Source organism: Chelonia mydas, chromosome 11, assembly GCF_015237465.2.
Source record: "Chelonia mydas isolate rCheMyd1 chromosome 11, rCheMyd1.pri.v2, whole genome shotgun sequence".
Lineage (NCBI taxonomy): Eukaryota > Metazoa > Chordata > Testudines > Cheloniidae > Chelonia > Chelonia mydas.
In genome coordinates, this window is record NC_051251.2 from 18,335,243 (window position 1) to 18,355,208 (window position 19,966).

At 39.0% G+C, this 19,966-nt stretch overlaps 1 protein-coding gene across 7 annotated transcripts in view; it reads left to right on the plus strand.

Annotated features, from left to right (window-relative positions):
* Positions 1–16,864: 16,864 nt before the first annotated feature.
* The window catches only part of RAB3GAP1 (RAB3 GTPase activating protein catalytic subunit 1), a 49,772-nt gene continuing 46,670 nt past the window's right edge, over positions 16,865–19,966 (plus strand). For 4 of the 7 annotated variants that reach the window (XR_005227407.2, XR_005227408.2, XM_037912849.2 and 1 more), the window contains exons 1-3: positions 16,976–17,078; positions 17,158–17,213; positions 19,613–19,688. Coding sequence is in view for 4 of the 7 variants with exons in the window: in XM_037912849.2 (XP_037768777.1) it covers positions 17,031–17,078; positions 17,158–17,213; positions 19,613–19,688 (180 nt within the window). In the remaining 3 variants the exon portion in view is untranslated. Of the gene's footprint in view, positions 17,214–19,612; positions 19,689–19,966 lie in introns of all 7 variants that reach the window. The other 3 variants (XM_037912851.2, XM_037912852.2, XM_043525053.1) reach the window with 3 other exon arrangements.

Genomic DNA, 19,966 nt, shown 5'->3' on the forward strand with positions numbered 1-19,966 from the left:
CTTCAAGAAAAAAGGTAATGACGTATACTGATTAATCTTGAATTCTGTCTTTCATTTGGAAAAGAAGCAGATTGTTCATTTGGCCGTAGTCTGGACACTGATGTTACCTGCCTAAAAGGCAAAACCAGAGTAACTGTTTAAACTCCTTAGAAAAGGGCCTTTGCCTTCATGTCTTAGCACACTCTTGGTACTGTACTAAGAACTTCACACAAAACCTCTTCCTCAATTTCCCCAATGGAGTCTTTCTGTATCTACAGAGAGATGCAATACGTACATTGTCTGGCCACTAATTTTCATCCAGGCATTTAGATTCTTTGGGGTGAGCTCACAAATTTTATTTCCATCAACATGTACCCCACTGCACACATTCCTTTTCTCCTATCATCTGATATCAAACAAGTCATTTCCAAACCCACTGCTGTTAGCTATATAATAGGGCAAGGCTCTTTTCTCAGCTCCACATAAAGTTAAGTATTACCTTTACAATATTCCCAAACAGAGAGGAAGGGAGAATTTTTGCAACATAGGAAAGTTCAAAGTCTTTTTTCTCTTTGCACATTTCTCTGCTACCCAGATTGTCCTGTGGTCATTGTCTCCCTTCCACTCCTCTCAAAAAAAAAAAAAAAAAAAAAAGGGGGGGGGGGGAGCTCCCACCCCCCAGATGCATCTGTGAAACAAACATAGCTAGCCCTCTTGAAATATCTCTGACAACAATTTTACCAAAATTTCTGGATTCCTTCCCCCCACCCCTCTTTAAGAAATTATATTCTTGGCTAGATGTGAGGAGGATCTAATAGTATGCAATTGGGAAAAGGCACAGATTCAGATACTCTATAGATTACAGATGTTGCACAGAGTTGAAACTATGGACCAATTAGGAGAGAGATAATGATTTACTGTGCTATACCTGAATGACCTGGGATTTCTTAAAGATAAAGGCAGAACTTGACTATAGAGTGGTAACTGAATCCTGCTGAAACTGATTCTCTGCTCTCAATTGGTATACAGTGGCTTGAGACATGACATACTGGGAATATTGTGCGCAGAAAGTCTTCCCTGTTGAATACTCCTGTTTTTCCTCTGACTTTGACACCTTTGACAAGTTTTTCATTTGGCATCACAGGAAAAAGCTGGCAAGAAAAGGAATGGATCTTGCATTACACCCTGTTTCCTTTTAGGAGGAAAGAACGAAAGGCAAGTTTGTCAGTGTCTAATGGGGGCATTACAGACAGTGCCAACAGAGATAAGAATTCCTGCGGTGAGGGACAAAAAGGAGGTTCCATGCAGTGCTATGAGTCCTCTGGGTAGAACTAGATTCCATGGTAAGTGAAGCTCGTTTGCTCCTGTACAAAACGAGGACGCCACTGTAAATAATAGCCATGGCTTTAGGAAAGGATAGGTTGTAAGATTAAGAACCTTCAGGAACTTTATGTAGGGCAGTGGCTGCAGGCAAGGCCTTTTGCAGCAGTTTGGTCACAGACATTGTTGGTGTCAAATGTACCCACCATTGCATTCCCATTATTCAGGAAATTAAGAAGGACCTGACATATGGCTGGTTGCATATCCAGGTTGGATATCCCAGGTTGCATATCATCTGACCCAGGTGAGCAGGTGTTCTGTGGCACCTCTGACATGAGTTTCAGAATATACTATAAACACAGCTGTTGCTCAGCGTTATGACCGCAGCCTTCAGATGAAAGTCATAGGAAGAGGAGTTTTACTTATTTTATGTATTGTATGTATTGCAGTAGGGTCTTGAGGACTCAGATCCATTGTGCTAGGCACTGGACATATACATAACAAAAAGACAGTCGCTACCTGCAAGAGCTTCCACCTTATAACAGGAGGGTAGTTTTACAGGATAAAGGTAGGTGGTAAGATGCTGTTTTGGTCCAACAATCAGGTGGTTGATGGATATTATGAACAAGCAGTTTGCAAAATTAAAGACTGTGAAAAAGCTGAGTCATCTTTCTATTATATGGATCTGATGATTACGTGGCCATCTATGCCCTCTGGTAATGGTTGGCAATGGTGCCAGTGGATTGGCTATTAGTAGAAGTTCATGAGGCTATGGACAAGCCACCATGGGCATGAGAGACCATACTGCCCAGGATGCACAAACAATGCATTTTCCCTTTGAATTCTGTCCATTGTCTGTGTTCTCCATCTCAGTCTCCATTTGCTGTCTCTAGCACACTTTTTTATGAACCATTGTATAAAAGCATGGAAGGGTCTGATAAAAGCCAAAGGAAAATCTGTGAATACAGAGTGCACCATATTCTAAAGAATTGCCACAGAGAATAGCTACTATGTGGACCAGAAAGATGCTGCTGTCATCTCACCCTGAAGAGTGAGAAATGCAAAATGATAAAAAAAAACAATGAAACCAACTGAATCTGAGTCTAGAAAAATATAGTTCTACATTAATCCCAAAGTCATATGTTGATTAATGGCACGATAGTTGTCTGTTTTCAATTGTACAGAAGGCTGAAATAAAAAGATTTTGTCATATGAGATCAAATCATTTGTCTATCCAGTGCAGTATCCTGCCTCCAACAATGACCAATATTTGATGCTTCAGAAAGATGAAGAAACATACATAGTTGTACAATAATGCACCTGTCACTCAGTGAAAGGAATCCTTTACTACCCAACAGACTATTAGCTAGTTCTTGCTTTACTCTCATTTTTGGTTACTTGATTATAACATAAGTATTAATACTGTAAAGAAGATTACTTACTTGTTTGTTTCTAGAATTTTGTATGACTGATTCATTTCTTTCAGTATCTTATCTGCATTTTGAAAAGCTACAAGAGTTTCACAACTTGCCACAATACATATTTATTGTAATAACACAAAGCAGTATAGTTCAGTGACCAATAATACAAAATTCATATTTATTTCTCTTTTTAAAAATGTCATTGTATAGTTGTTCACAAATTAGGACTTTATCTTTAATAAAATCACTATGAATTTATCTTTAATAGCATTGTGATTTGTATATATATCAACTTCTAGGGATTTAAAGTGCTTGAAAAACATTTTTTCAAACATACTCTGAAAATAGTATTCCTGATTACAAGTTATGACTGTGAGACAAAACAGAATTAAAACCACTTTTCTGCTTGAATTGCCTATATAAATCTTTCATAAATTAAAAAGTCGATATTAAATTCAGAATTTAATATGACCTACCACAAAGGAAAACTCAATATATTTCTCTCCTTTTAATCAACAAATCTTTTGTACAGCAGTTAAATATCATAAAATAATGTACACTTCATAAAGTTAATGCAGACCACTTGAAAAAAGCTGACCTTACAGTTATCAGAAATTACAGTACTGACATAAAGCAATACATAAAATAACTGTTGGTGCAAAAGTGTATATTTTAGATGTAGAAATCAATATTTTATATGTGGGGAGTTATCTCTAGGCTTCATCGAGTCTGCCTGGTAAAGTGCTGGCAGAGACGAACATGGGAAAAAAAACCCCAAACCACAAGCCTACAGGTGTTCACTGAAAAAAATAGCCAAGTGCTCAAAAACAGCCCCTTGTAAGGCGACAAAGGTCATGGCAGGGGATTTAGCAGGGTGATTAGAGGGCAATTATTGGGCCAACACCGAGACCAGGACTTCCCACCTAGGGAGGGGGAGGGCAGATGATTACAATAAAGGGGAAACACAAGAGAACCACTGAGCTCGATCCTCGGAATATGTGGGAGGGAAATGAGTGTGGTACAGCTATGCTTCTGCAGGGTGTAGCTGAGCTTCTGCTACAATAAACGCTACCCATAACCAAAGACTCCAGTCTGTGTGTGTGTTTGTTGGTTGTGCCTGAAATACATAAGGGACTCCCCAACGTTATATTTTGTCATTTCAGCATCAGAAACTAGGCTACTGCAAAAGTGTTACCCACATTTTAACAAAACATAAGTGGATGTAAAAGAGATTCCATGTAACTTAATATCTTATGGCCTGACTCTGCAAAATATGTTGGAATTCTGCACAAGGTAATGGGAATAGAACATCCTCTCCCAAACTCCAGAACCAATATTCCATGTAGTATGGAAGCCCCAGTGTATGACTTGTTGAATGAGGCTATTAAAAAGTCAGTATTGTTTTGTTGGTATCCTTTTCATCTCTGGTTCAGAAATCAAAGGTTTAAATCTGTTCACAAAATGTGGTTCATACCTGTTGCTGACAGTTCAGTACAGTTCTGGGAGGAATGCTGTTATCTTTCTGATGAAACATTCAAGTCTTTGTCTATTGCTGTCTTTCCAGGTGCATGTTACTGTATAGAGATGGAAATTTTCTAAAAGAGATAACCCTGGTGCCTGATAGTCTTTAAGGTGCCACCAGACTCCCTGGTGCCTGAGCCAACACTGTCTCTCGGTAAAATAGGGTCTAAGTCCAAAACTTTATGTGCGCTGGTGCTGAACACACAATAGCTAATATACTTAACTACATCATCATTTACAGCCTGATCCAAAGCCTATTGTCATCAATAGGAGTCTTTCCTCTGGATCAGGCATTTCATTCATTGACTTTAGGAAGCAGTTTGAGTACCTTGAGTAGGAAAGGATCTACAACAAGACCAATTTCTTTTTAACCATAGGTTCAAAGCTTTGTTGAGCATGTTTCATAACAGAGCAACAGATATTAAGTTAATAAACACTCAAGATGAAATCCTGGCTTCACTGAAAACAATGGTAAAACTCCCATTGACTTCAGTAGCGGCAGGATATCAACCTCCATCTACTTTATCATAAATTCACGATTTAATGATATTTTTATAAGCCGTGCTATTTTGTAACATTCCTGCTTTTGAAGATACATTCATGGATGTAAATTCTCTGTTTATTGTGCTATTTCTTTATAAAATTGTAACTGTTCAAAAGTTACTAGTCATTATATCAGTTGCTATTTGATCTCTGACTTCGGCATTCTGTGCCCGCCACCTGTCTGAACACAATATGCCTGGTAGTTATTAATCAAGACACAGATGCCACACTCTTCCAGTCTGTTCACATACTAACAGTAAACTTTTGTTTTCCAGTGAAGGTTTGGACGGTTCAATCTATTAATTCACATATAGTATATTTACAAGAATGCTCATTTTCTGTCTGCAGTATCACAAAACGCCAAAAAAAATGCATTTCTAAAGTTTGTTCCAGACTAAAAAGAAAACAACTTTATATTAAAAAATGTATTTGCTGCTGATGCTACCTGAAATCTATTTCTTTTATTGCAATATCAAATGAAATCCCTAAGTTTCACAAATAATGAATAAGTGGTACCTTTCTGTGAACATACTTAGTAATTCAGATTAAAATTCACCATTTTAAATAATATTCAATGCTGTAATGTGTTCGTAAAAACAAAACACTGTAAAGCTTGGGTTAAACTATCATTGCAATAACTCATCTATTTTTTAACTCTTTCTAAATATATGGCAATATAAAGCACCACTGTAGAGTCCTGCATTGCACAGAGTACAATACAAAATTATATTTTACATTTGGAAATATCAGATAAATTAATTGAAATACATTTTAGACATACTTAAATAGCTGCTGTTGCTTGTATTCAGATTTATGAGAAATATATTTCTATTCAATATAAAATTGATAATTTATTTTATCAAGATAATTTTATGGAAAACATAATTAATATTTGTTCTCCTGCATATACTTATTTCACTGCTGAATAAAATAATTTTGATAAAGTTAGACTGGCCTGAAAAAGTATTTTCTATCCTTTTTCTTATAACATGAACAAACTATGAAAACATAGGGCTTTTTTTCATCATAAAGGGCAACCTCTAAAATACAGTAGCTATTTTTAAAGCTATTTCTATAATAGTTCATCAATAAATTCTTACTTTCTTGATTTTTAGAAAAAATCCTACCAAAAAATTAATCTTTAAAAGACCCAGTTTCCACTTTTCTATTCTCTTTTTTCCATTGAGATACAATTTATGTGTGAGGCACCTTACCTCACAGCTTCCGATGCTCTGACAGATTATGTTCTGTGTTTCAGTGGTGGCCAGTGTTCTGGATAAAGGAATCTTTGTATTATAACAAAAGGCAATGAATGATTCAGCTTGTATTTCTGCAAAAGGAAACCCTAACTCATCTTTAATAGCTTATTAAAAGATATCAGACTTTAACTGTAACTTAGAAAGAATAAACTCAATGATATCTAATGACCAGAAATATTTATTATATTTTATCTAAATATGTGACTAATACATAGACTAATATCTAACACAAAGTCTAGAAATACTATGCAAAGTTATGTTCTATAAAGTTTAGATGCAAACTAGCATGCTCAAAGATGCTACAAATTTCAGTTTTTCAGATTTTATTTTTCTGTTACTTGGACTCTTGCATATAAAGAAAGTACAGAATCTTAAGGTACAAACAAACACCTGTTAAAATGAGAATTCAAAGTATAACTTTGCAGCTCTTATTTTTCTAGGTTTTGCAGCTGCTCAGTACTTAACGGCCCCCATTTGCTCCCATCAAGGTCTACAGGGACATTTGACATTGTCTTAATAGGAGTAAAATTTGACATTACATTTAAGAGTCTATTCCAAAGCCTAGTGATGTCTATCAGAATTTTTCCATTGACTTCAGTGGGCTTTGGATCAGGTCCTAAGTGAATTTTTTGCTTGTGAAAGTGAGAGACAACTAGCACTAATATATAAGCTAGGCATTGTGCGAATTTCTTCATACTACTCTGACAGTGCATCTTAGTCATGATTTACAGCATGTAGCTGCTATCCCAATCCTGGCACTTGAGTGAGGAGAGATTGGCTGTTGTATGGTGGCTTTGTGAAGTGAGCAAACAGTAGCCAAGATGAGATCGCCATATTTATTTTCAGTCCTCACTGAGCTAGAATTTGAGTTCTGGTCTTCAGAAAGTGTTTGTGCATTCCTCTTCCTAAAAGTAGTATAGTGGTAACAAATAATTTGTCATTAATGGGGTACATATAAGTTTGGGTCTCCAACCCCTTACCAGACAATACATGGAGCACCAAAACTTACAGCCTTGAATGACATGGAGGAAATCTTTGTCCATTGAGGTCTACGGTAAAACTGTCATTGACTTCAATAGAGCTAGGATTTCATTGTAAAATGTAGAGCAGCTGCAAAACATGGGAGCAGCAAAACCCTCCAACCACACCACAATTATATGTGCATCACTCACACTTAAACTCTGGGAGGTTTGCACTGGCCAAAATGTATTTTTTAAAATAATATCTTATTTATCTTATGCATTTTTAAAGAACCTCTCATATTATCTGGGTACTATGCGTTGCCTCCTGCTCCCATTCAACTCCATGGAAAAATTCTTATTGGCTTTAAGTGTGCAGGATCAGGTCCTATTAGAATAAAAAAGTACTACTACTAAATAGGGCTATTTATTTCTTTGCTTACTATTTAGAAATAGATTATTCAAAGGTTGCATAATGGAGAGAATCAACTCCTTAGCTGCAGAAAGCTCTCACCCTCTCTTTGAGTCTTTATAAACCCCAGGGGGTAGACTAGTTCTCAAAAAACTTTAGTTATTCATTATTGGCAGAGCAGGTAATGCTGTCTGTTATTAAGGTTGCCTGACACTTCTCATTACAAGTATGTCTGCACTGCCAGTGGCAACGGTCTCCAAATGCAGGGCAACAGACTCAGACTTGTGGGTCTCATGCTACCATGCTAAAAATAGCTGTGTAGCCAGTGCTTTTAGGTTGTGGACTGGGCTGGAGGTTGGGCTCTGAAGCCCACTCCCCTCCCTCAGTCCCAGAGCCTAACTCCAGACCAAACTGAAATGTCTACACAGCTATTTTTGGTGCTGTAATGTGAGACCAAGCGTGTCTACCCTGCCTTGGAGGCTCGCTGCTGCTGTCTGTGTAAATGTACCCTATAAGACCCCGTTTTCAGTTACTTATAATTTTGCCAAAATTTAACTGTTTGAGCTGAAATTTTACATGATAAGTGTCTACCTCAGGCTGAAATTGTCTGAAATTTTTTAGCTAAAAAAATTCAGCCATTTCCAAAAAAATTGGCTCGGGAAAAATATGTTGTTTTGCCCATGCTAAAAAAATCTGGCAACTTTTCCGTGTAACAGCTCTTGCAACCCCATGCTTGGGAGCCTGAGCCTGGAATTTTGCAGGAGGTAGCCTTTGTGTCAGGGATGTGCCTTTTGCTATCCCTATTTGGCTAATTTATAAGCCATGCAAATTTGGCTAAACTATAAGCTAAAATCACAATTTGCACATGCTCAGGAGAGACTTGCTAGAGTTTAACAGAAAAAATTTCCAAAGATTCTGTGTACACTGAACTTGCTTCAGATTGCACGTGTCATCTCTATAGACAGCCCAGGGCTACAGGGGCAAAGCTGGATGTTCCCTGGGATGGCTGCTCCATGTGGAAAGTCTGAGCAGTGGCACCAAAAGCAGGGAGCCTATCTTTCTTGTGCTCTCAATGATGCCCCTTATGGCATCCAAGCAACATGAAGGAAGAAGTTGTTTGATTAAAATGCAGAGGGGGTACAAGCTGGACCAGGGGACAGAAAGGAGTAGATTGGGACAAGGAGTCTGGTGAGTCTGGGACTGGAGAGGGGTGGAAAGAAACTTGCACTTGTTGGGCAAAGAGACTGGATGTGGGGAAGGGGAGAGACTAGGAGTGGGAGGAGAGATTAGGATTTGGACAGAGAACTTTGAAGGGGAGTCTAGGACAAGCTGGGCAAGGAAAGTGGGATTGGGATCAGAAGCCTGAGGAGTGGAGACTGGGACTGGGTAGATGAGGAAAATGGGATGGGAAAGAGACAGTACTGGTACAAGACAGATTGGGGGTGATGAAGCAAAAGGGGTCAAGCATGTGGGAAATAGGCAGAAGAGTCTGTGCCTACTCCAGCCCACATCCCACCAGAGCATGGAATGGAATCCAAGATTCCCAAGTCTCACCATTCCCATGCTGTCAACAAACATATGTGAAACCCACTGGTAATGTGTGTCTCAAGTCCATCTAATACTGGTCCACATAGAGGATGACAACATAGAATTGTTATCAGTTACTCCATTAGCTCATTTGGTAAAGGCCTATGTGGCAAGTCTAAAGGTTCCACCCTTGCTGATGAACCATGTGGGTGTTCATGTGATGCTACATGTTGGAATTTTTTTGTTTGCTTTTTTAAAAATAAAATAACTACATTAAAATATCACTACTGAGGTTTCAAAGTCAAGCACTCAAAAATCAGAAAATGCCAGTATTAGGGTTGCCTGTGCAACCTGAATTCGACCCCCTTGTGAGTATGCATTATGCTACAGTCTTTAATTTACATCATCACACACTATTTTTTTCCACAGGGCCCCTGCCTCATTCAGTGCAGAGGCCTACTTGAGCTCCATGTTCGTGATGAATCTGCAGACATTAAGGGAAGAGGCTGGACCTGATTGGAGATGAGTCAGGATTGTCTACTAAAGGAGACTGTTGTCTGTAGGTCCCCTGCCTAAATTATTATAGAAGTTGGAAGTGTGTAGTGCTGAGGCAAGGGATTGCAGGAAAGAAAATGCGGGTCTCATGATTAAGGCAGTTGAATGCTGCCCTGAAGAACTGGATTATATCCCTGCCTCTGCTGCAGAATTCCTATGTGATGCTGGATAAGTCTCATGCCAAACTTTTTACCAGTGATCATTAATTGTGAGTTCCTCATTTTCTGGGTGTCCAACTTGAGACCCTGGGGTCTGTGCATAAGCACTCAGCACTCATTGCGGCAACTGAAATCAATGGGAGCTGTGCTTTAAACACATGAAGTCCTACAGAATGCTAAGTACTTTGAAAAATTAGGTCTTAGGTATCTCAAATGAGGCACCCAGAATTTGTGGAAAGTTTTGACCTTACTTTCTCTCTGCTTCAGTTCCCCAGTTGTAAAATGGGGATAATACCACCTGCTCACTTCACAGGGGTGTTGTGAAGCTAAATTAATGTTTATGAAGCACTTGGATAATATAGTGATGAGCATTTTAGAAAACCCCATGAGGCAATTAATAATTCTGTCTTCAGAGCCGGGTTAAATTAGCGCACAGTAAATAAGATATGGAGCCACACACTGGTCAGTCAAGAATATAAAAAAATAATGAATATATGCTCATTAAGTGAACAATGTCCATTGTGTCCACTGAATGAGGCAGATGTCCTGTGGCAAAAATAGATGTGATTACATAATTAAAGACTATCATGCTGCCTACAGACACGGGCAGAATTAAGGTTGCACAGTCTGAAGTTGAATGTCACGTAGGACACTCCCTACTGCCACCTCAAGTTATTGCTGAGATAATTGTACTGTGTTTTATGAGCTGTAACTTGTGCACAACTTAGCACAGTATTTGACTTAAAAAACAAAACAAAAAAATTACACTTTTCTTGGTAAGGCAGGAGGATCTATAGGAATGCACACATGGTTGGGAATCTGAACGTTCTAAATTCTTATCCTAGCTTTGCTGATTCACTGTATGGTCTTTTCCAACTCACTTTACCTTTCTTAGTTTCCCTGTTTATAAAATGGAGCTAATAATACTTACTCACCTACCTTATTGCTACATTGTAAGGATTAATTAGTTAATAGCTGCACCATGCTTTTCACTTATAAAGTGCTATAAAAATAGTAAACAATATTGTTAAACGAAACAACTGCACTATCAGCAATGGAAAGTGTAAGAAGAATACACAGAGCTTTGGTGACAGAATAATAGCTCTGTTTTTGCAGCATTCAGCTTGTGAAAGTTTGCTAACAGCATCACTCAGACCTGAAAAAAAATGAGATATAACAGTAGTTTAAAGAACTGAAAAACCGATCTATGTGCTAACTGTAGTCTGACTTTGTAGACCCTGGACACGGATACTGCTATCAGCAGGAGCTACAAGAGAGGGCTCAAAAAAGATTCCCCTCAGGAATCCCAAATAATAGCTCTGGATATAATTTGATATTTATAGATCTCAGTGTCACAAGCATGAGTCTTTTCATCATAAAGAGATTAAACCACGCCTAAGCAACTGTTTCCATATTCTAATTTATGCTGTTACAGTATTTCAAAATTTCATTATGAATTTTGAAAATATGTTTCTTGGTAAGTTATATTTGTTAGTACTTATGAATGATTCGTTAGCAGTTCTCTTAGAAGTTCTACAGGTCTAGTTTGTTCACATATCAAGATTTTCAAATATATCCACATTTCTCACAGCCAGCATTACAAAAGCCAGACCATGTTGATTTGAAAAATTTATGTCCAGAGACTTTTCAGATGCCTTTAAAACAAAAAATATTATTGTTTCTGTGTGCTTTATAAATGTATTTTCTGTACCTTATTGTACATTTTTATATAAAATTAGGAACAAAGGGCTACATGCTTGTGTAAACTGTTAACAAAGCTTTAAGTTACAGGGGACCAATGTAATGTAACTATTTTAATTACAATGGAACTTAGTACTGTACATGATACCTCATAGTTTGCAGCAATTATGTATTTACATATTTCTACTCCTGGAACGACTACGTAACTATTCTTAGGACTTGTCTACATGATGGGTGATGTGCTCTACTTGGGTGTGATTTCTAAAGCACGCTAGTGAGTTGCACATTAATTGGTCCATGTGGATCTGCTGATGCACACTAAAGATTCCTTAGTGCATTTTAACCTCGTACTGTTTCAAACAGCACTATCTTAAAGCTCAACATCTCGGTCTCCTTAGATCAAACACATTCATGTGTGTTTTAGAAATCACATCCCAGTAGAGCATTACCACACCATGCAGACAAGCCGTTTAGCAGATCCAAAAGAAATGACCAGCAGTGCAGTTTTAGGAGACAAACAAAACTAGATTCACAGTTCACATTTGTTACTGTGGCCTAAATGCTGCCTTCATACATGTGTATGTCATTCCCATTGCAGTCAATGCAAACTGCCTGTATGTGCATCTATCTATCTGTGTTCTTATATCACAGCTGTGTATATAAAATCATAGGATTGGAAGGGACCTCGAGAGGGCATCTAGTCCAGTCCCCTGCACTCATGGCGGGACAAAATGTTATCTAGACCATATGAGCACGATGGGCTTAATCCTGCAAAGTGCTAAGCACATTGGCCACAATTTGGCAAAGCACATAAGTACACTGTTAACTTTAAGCACATGAGCAGTCTTGCTGACTCATTGAAGTCAGTAGGACTGCTCCCATACTTGAAGTTAAGCATAGGTGCTTAAATATTTTTCTGGATCAGGGCCAGTGTGTTCAGCATCTTGCAGGAGTGAACTCTAAGGTAAGAATTTGGGTTTAGCTAGTCACGACACAGTAACAGGGGAAATGTTGATAGAAATCCTGGCCCCAGTGAAGTCAATGGGATTTTTGCCTGTATAAACACGTTAGTTTTTGAGTGAATTATTCTGCACATTTTAAATGCCACATCCATTGTCCCTATATTGGGAGTTTCTTTATGGAGAAAATGTTGACTTTTCAATCAGAAATCAAAAGCTGAAAAATTTAATCCAAACACTGAAATATCAATCAAAACTTGGTTTAAACTGAAAATTTTGATTTAGAAATGCTGCCCCTGTACCTCATGGGGGTTGCAGTTTGGTGCCTCATGCCTCTGTTATTTAAGGGCTGGCTAGACTCACCTCCCATGATCCATGACAGCATAGCTTCCAGGGGCACAAAATAGTCTTAACCAAGTGGAGAATCAGAGCCTGTTTTTCCAGGAAGAGATATTTGACTAGGCTCATTCACAGGAAGAAAAGTACAATGAAACCTCTGCTTAACTAACCAGTAAGTGCTGAAGGAAGTGTAGGTCACCCTGCCATGCTGATTACAATAACTGCATCTGGGGAATATGGACTGTTTACAGTTGACAGACATTTCTCGTGCACATGATGTTTCACCACAGGGACAGCTGTCTCATTGCTATTATTAAAAAGAATATCTGCTCCTTTTGCAAGGGAAATCCAACAATCTACAATGCCATAATAGGGATATGATTACACAAAGAGCACTGGTTTCAGAGTAATAGCCATGTTAGTCTGTATTCGCAAAAAGAAAAGGAGTACTGGTGGCACCTTAGAGACTAACCAATTTATTTGAGCATGAGCTTTCGTGAGCTACAGCTCACTTCATCGGATGCATACTGTGGAAATTGCAGAGACATTATTATATACAAAGAGCACAAAAGAAGTTAGAGTTACAAACTGTTAGAGGTGGTGTGAGGATTAATTAAAGCACAATGAAGATGTGAAACCTCATACAAGTGTCTGATTATTAAAATAAAAATAATTTTAATCACAGTAGCGCTACATGGATTTGATTGCAATAGGCTTGATGGTTTCTCTCCCTTTTATTCTCTGAATAATAAATAATTAATGGTATTTCTGTTTACTTTTTCCAAACCTGAAGGATATGGAATGAAATTAAAAGATTACAAGTTAAAATGAATAAAAGAAGATATTGATAGTATTAGTAAATATTATGGGAGTACATCCAAAGGCCCCACTTTAAGCATTATATAATTAGCCCATGGAGCTCACTGCAGCAAGATAGTGAGTCAAATGTACTAGTAAGTTTCCAACAAGTATTAGCTGTGCATAATAAAAATAGACTCCACTTTTTTAATTTTATTTTTAGCACCAACAGTGAGCTAGGCGCAGTAAAGACTAAAATGAAAAGTAATATCTTACCAGAAGAATTTATAATCTACATGGAAAATGTACAAAGGAAGGAAGAGATAAGATGCAATAAAGAACAGAGTGACTGAACAATTAATCTGAACACAGAGTTCGTTCAATTTTTTTTTAAGGCTTCTTTGTTTTAAAAAAATGCTATGGTTTAGAGTTAAGAAATTCAATTGTTGGGTTACATAATGCTTGGTGAATTGAAGACTAAAATCTGCAGGCCTTTAGGAAGAGCTGAATTTTGAGGATGATATTGAAGAACATAGTTGAGGCAGGTCATGGTGGGATATACTTAAATGGTTGTAGTAAAATCCACATGCTCCATGATGGTCCGGAAAGAATTTCTCCCATAGTATAGTAATGCACCACTAAGTACATTGTTAACAAGTGTTATAACCTCCTTTGAAGCATCTAGAATTAGTCAGAGACACAAAATATTGAACCAGATTAAACCATTCATCTGTTCCAATAGAGCAACTCCTGTGTTTCCCTACCTAATTGTATAACTCTCCTCATGTATTGTGTGGCAAAACATATCCCCAGACTGTGTCTACCATAGAAAGAGGGATAAAGAAGTTTCCATTTTAATTACTCACCACGATGAGCACTGAATGTGGAGAGGCAGGGGCACATTCATTTTATTATTGTGAGCACTGACAGTATCCTCCATGCTATACAAGTCACAAAGACAACCCTTGCCATGAGGAGCTTACAATCTAAAAGACAGACACAGATAATACAAGACATGCTGGGAGACCTATAAAGAGGTGATAACTTTGGTATGTTTGTTTTTTACTGATTTATTTTGATCTCTCTCCTTTTATACAACATTGGGGAGTAGAAGGCATCTAACAAACCAGAGAAAAAGGGACCTGAATATATGCCTTGATGAAGTCAATATACATTTGCAGTATTGGGTAGTAAATACTTAACTTTAAGATTCTCTTCAGCTGCAGTGATCAGAGCTGTACTTCCAGTTTCAGGGTGCTGAAAATCTAGGTTTTGGAGAAATGATTAAACTTTAGAAATATTGCTGATGATGATCTCCACATCAATCTTTGAAGTTACCTAAAGGAAACCTTGGAATAATTTATTGTTCTCTTTTTTGTTCCATAATATTTTTTTTAAGATTAAATTATTCCACTTGTGGTAGAGATTCTTAAGTGCTTGCATTGTTGGTGTTAATAAATTATAATAATAATATTCACAGTGTTCCTTATAAAGTTTTTATCACACTAACTAGCCCTAATAATTACCTTAAATACAATACATTTTTATAGTATGTTTAAATTTTTCAGCCTAGCTATACACGCATTAGGTGAGGTGAGGTGAGGTGGGGTGGGGGTGGAGAGGGCAGGGACTAACCACTAATTAACTGTAACATTGATTTTGTTTTGTTTTACATTATGGATTCCATCATACAAGGTAACACATACCTTTAGCTTAATAAATGTCAAAGTGGCAAAGTAAGAGTTCATTTTCTGCTTCATGCAACTAAGATCTTTTATACATCTCATTATTTTATCTCCCTTTATTTTATTTTCAGATGACCTCACAGCACAACTGATGGGAATGGAAAAACTGCCTAATGTCACAACATTAAAAAACAAACAAACAAAAACAACAACAACAAAAAACACTGAGAAAATGTTGGGCCCAATCTAACTCCCATTGAATTCAATAAGAATTTTCCTACTGTGTACTGTTAAACATGAGCAGGCTCAGGCCCTTATTCCGTTAACTAACAGGAAAGCATAATTGCTAGAACAAGTGCCACAGCACCCTCTACAGACTTGTTGATAGTTATCCCCAGGCATTTATCTTAGATGAAATTCAAGTTTTTATAACAAATTGCACTTTTATATAGCACCTTTCATCCAAGGATCGCATAAAATTTAAAACACAATAATATTAAGTCTCACAACAACCCTGTGGGATAGGCAGGTATTATCCCCATTTTAAACATGGCTAAACATATACAGAGAAGGTGAGTGACTTGCCCAAGGTCCCACAGTGAATCAGTGCAAAGACTGGGATAGAAGTCAAGACTCTTGATTCCCAATCCTCTATGCTAATCACTGGACAACACTTTCTCTTGGTGTACATTAGCATATGCATTCCATTAAACTGGTTTGTAAGATTATAACTAGATGGTGATCTCCTCAAGATTTTGTCTTTTTACTTTATTGTAAATTACCATGCATAATTGTGGAGCTTCATAAATAATAACTGAAAATAATAGGTTCTGTAAAATATGCTGAAACACTGAGCTTACCTAGAGCTTGTATCAAAGAGCAAGTTTTGAAAGAGACACCAATCCGAAGAGCAGCTAAATATAATTTTTTAGGTCACAGCTGTCCCTCTTCACTGGATATCAGCTAATTCACAGTGATTCTGTGTACTTTGATTTTACCTTCTGGGTGAGCTTCAGATTGCGTAGCCAACTGTATTCCCATTATTAAAGCAAATTCTTCTAGAATAAAATCCTTCAGGCAGCCACTGCTACAAGCAGACTGTTTAGTTTACAAGCTGTTGCCAAGGCAACTGTCCACTGGGCATTTTGTCTGGAGAATTGTAAGTTGGAGTCTCAGCCTGCTGCTAAGTTGCTTGTAGATTCACTCAGTGACAATTAGCATCTCACTCCCTGGCCCTTTCTCCCCCCATGGCACTGCTGCCAGATTCCTGGCATGACAGGTCCTCCTTAGGCAGCACAGCAACGAGTCGGATCTCAGGTGGCTTCTATACCAAGAGCCAGGTGGGCATGATCTCCTCTTTTAATGCCCTGTGGGACAGCGCCTGAGGAGAATCCAAGCTGGCGTCCCCCTCTCTGTGCCGCTGCCCTGGGTGCAGGAATAGGGCTGTCTCTGAGGAGGGGTGTGTGGGAAGGGATGGAGCGGAGGGGCAGGGCTGTCTCTCAGGAGGGATGTGTGTGTAGGAATAGGGCTGTCCCTCAGGAGGAGCGTGTGGGGAGGGATGGAGTGGAGGGGCAGGGCTGTCTCTCAGGAGGGATGTGTGTGTAGGAATAGGGCTGTCCCTCAGGAGGGGTGTGTGGGGAGGGATGGAGTGGAGGGGCAGGGCTGTCTCTCAGGAGGGATGTGTGTGTAGCGGGGGGGGTGTAGGAATAGGGCTGTCCCTCAGGAGGGGTGTAGGGACAGGGTGGTCTCGGAGCGGGGAAGGGAGGCATCGGACTGGGCTGAGAGCAGCGGGTAGCTCTGTATGCGAGCCCCAAAGCTGGGGGCATTTCCAACGGCTCTCTCGCTGCCCTTCCCCGCCGTCCTGCTCCCGCCCCCGCCCATCTCCCGTGATCCTATGCGCGCTACTGCCCAGTGGCTGCACAAGATGGCGGCGGACAGCGAGGTGAGTCTCCCGGCCCGGTCCCCCGCCGGTTCCTTGTAGCCCGCCCACACTCACTGCCTCTCCCCCTCTCTCCCCGCAGCCCGAGTCCGAGGTGTTTGAGATCACGGACTTCACCACCGCCTCCGAGTGGGAAAGGTACGAGACCGCCGCCCCGGGCTCCGCATCTCTCATCCCCTCCCCTGCTGCGCGTCCTGCCCCCCGCCCGCCGCCCTTCCCTGCGCTTAGCGCCCCCGCCCGGCTTGCACGGTTAGGGGAAGGGGCCCTCGGAGCGGTACCCAGTGTAACCCCCGATGGGATGATTGTACAGCGCGCGTCGTCCTCCTCCGCCCCGGCAAGCTGTTGCCTGCCCTCAGGAACCCCTGGGAAAGGCAGTATGGCCTCCCGAGTCCCGCTCCTTCCTCTGAGGCCCCAGCGTCGTGACTCCTGTGGTGTGGCCCCACACGCCTTAGCGTTTTTGGGACCAGTTTCCCACTCCTGTTGTTAACCCCGGAATGGATCTACTTGTGGGTGTGCTGGCGTAGGAAGCAGCATTTTAACAGTCCTGTTGCGTAGGTCTGACCGAATCAGGTCTAAATGAAACCGTGTTAAAATAGCCAGTGGCTTCCTGGAGCCTTCTCCCTCCATGCTTCTCTCAACTGCTGTCACCGCTGAAGGAGAACCAACAGTAGGGTGTCTTTCAGAAAAGCTAACGTAAAGACAGTTCTTCAGAGCAGGAACTGCATTTTTGCGATATTATTCCACTGCAAACACGATGTCAGTGTTTAATGTGCACTGTGGTATTTTCTGTGTTCAGTTCAGTGCAGAGAGATGTGCTTGTGTGGTTAAATACCATTATCAGTTTTGTCTGGGTAAATATTTGACAGGGAACAATTTATCTTGTTTTGGAGTGTTAGAAATTTAGTCATCTTTTGTTGTTTGCTTTATTTAAAATAGTAATGTGGACAGTGCACAGAATGGATTTCTGCAAATGACACAAACTGGGAAGTTGATTGAAGTGCTGGTTTGTTTGTATGCAAATGGAATGAGCACAGAAGAAAATTGACTTTTTGTAATTAAGGTTGATTGGATTGTCAGAAGGTGCTGTCCCAACCATAAGAATAATTCTGAGTTGGAATATTGAAATGCCAATAAAACATACACGAGGCCTAATCCCATTCCCAGTTAAATCAATAGAAGTTGGATTGACCCATCATCAAGTTTGTGTGTGAGTGAACTCCCTTAAAGTGAACATATTAATGTAAAGTACCAGAAAATAGATTATAAAGAACAATCTTACATTATCTACATGATTTTATAGGCCTCTTCCATCTCTAGTTTTCATGATAGAAGCGTAGTTCTCTTTCAAAGTTTTATAGTCTGCTTATGTGTTAAAATCTAAATTTGGGTTGCTATTTGAATAATCCATGGTATGGAATTTTGTTTGTTTAAAGTGAATATTTCTAATTGATTCATAATATTTGGAGGGCTTCTGGTGATTACACTAAAGATTCAAAGAATGAAGTCTGCCAGGGAGAAAAGTACATACCAGAATTTGTCTTCCCATTATTTTTAATAATTAGTTTAAGTATGCATTTTCAGCTGTTGGAGACTGAGAACATCACTGTTGGCAGCTAGTGTTGATTTATTGACTCTTGCAGTTGTTGGCTTGGTCATTTGGATTTCTGATATTTCTGAGCAGAATGAAATCAACTGGGGAAAGTGTTTGTTAGCTTGCTGTGAGTTACAAAGTATGAATTCAGTTTCTACTAAAACTCATCTAGAAAGCTCAGTAGACTTTCTAAACTAAGAATAACTTTTCCGGGGTTTATCACTGTCACCAGAATCATAAACTAAAATTATAGCTTTATATCTGTATGGTGTGTTGTGTATATTATTTGTTAATTACAACTTTGAAATACTTGAGAGAGAGAGATTTCCTGCTCAGACTCTGGCCATCATTCTCTGTTCCATGCTTCCCCTTTTTGTTCAGATACTGGATGATGTAAGTAGCACTGTATTGTACAGTAAGTAGGTTATTTTAAAATTAACTTTCCAAGTGTATAATTCCTGAGCTGGTCACTAAGAGAGACAAAATCATTCTGTTTACAAATTACTTAATGTTTACAATACTATTTGGGTATCTGTAGATACATCTTTGCCTCTCTGCTCAATGGAATGTTTGTGCCTATATCCTGTAGATCAGATTGTGAGCCCCTTTATTTTACAGTGGTGGTCAGTGAAATGAAAATCTGAATGAAGTGTAATTTCTCCTGAAATAGAACTACTGAGTGGAACTATGCATGTGAGTAACAGCTCACTAGTGTAAATAAGAGGCTCACAATCAGGCACTCTGTGAGAGTAAGGCTTAGTATAAATGAAATAGAGAAAAAAAATAATATAAAATCCTAAAATATGTTAACCATTTTTTCCCCTTGTAATGAGTTGTACAGTGCTCATTTTTCAGGAATTTCACTGTATTGTACTGTCACTTTTTGCGAGATAAGTTCTAATGTAAACTCTGTTTAGGAAATACTAATAATTTTTCTCCCCACTAGATTTATTTCAAAAGTTGAAGAAGTTTTGAATGACTGGAAACTTATTGGGATTTCTTCAGGCAAGCCTCTAGAAAAGGTCAGTTTAATTGCTTCTGAATTTCTGTTTCATAATTGGAGATGGCATGTAATATATAGTGTGCATTCATATTTACACTTCAAATTTCCTTGTATTTGGCAGACTAAACTTTGAGGTTACTTACAGCAAGAACAGTTTTCAGTGGGAATTTTACTTGAAGAAATGAATCTGTGTGGTCAAAATTAATTGTAAAGTTATGGAGATATTTTTATATTGTTATATATGTTATGTTGGTAATGAGTAAACCTTTGTGTGCTCCAGTGTTCTTGTTCCTGGAT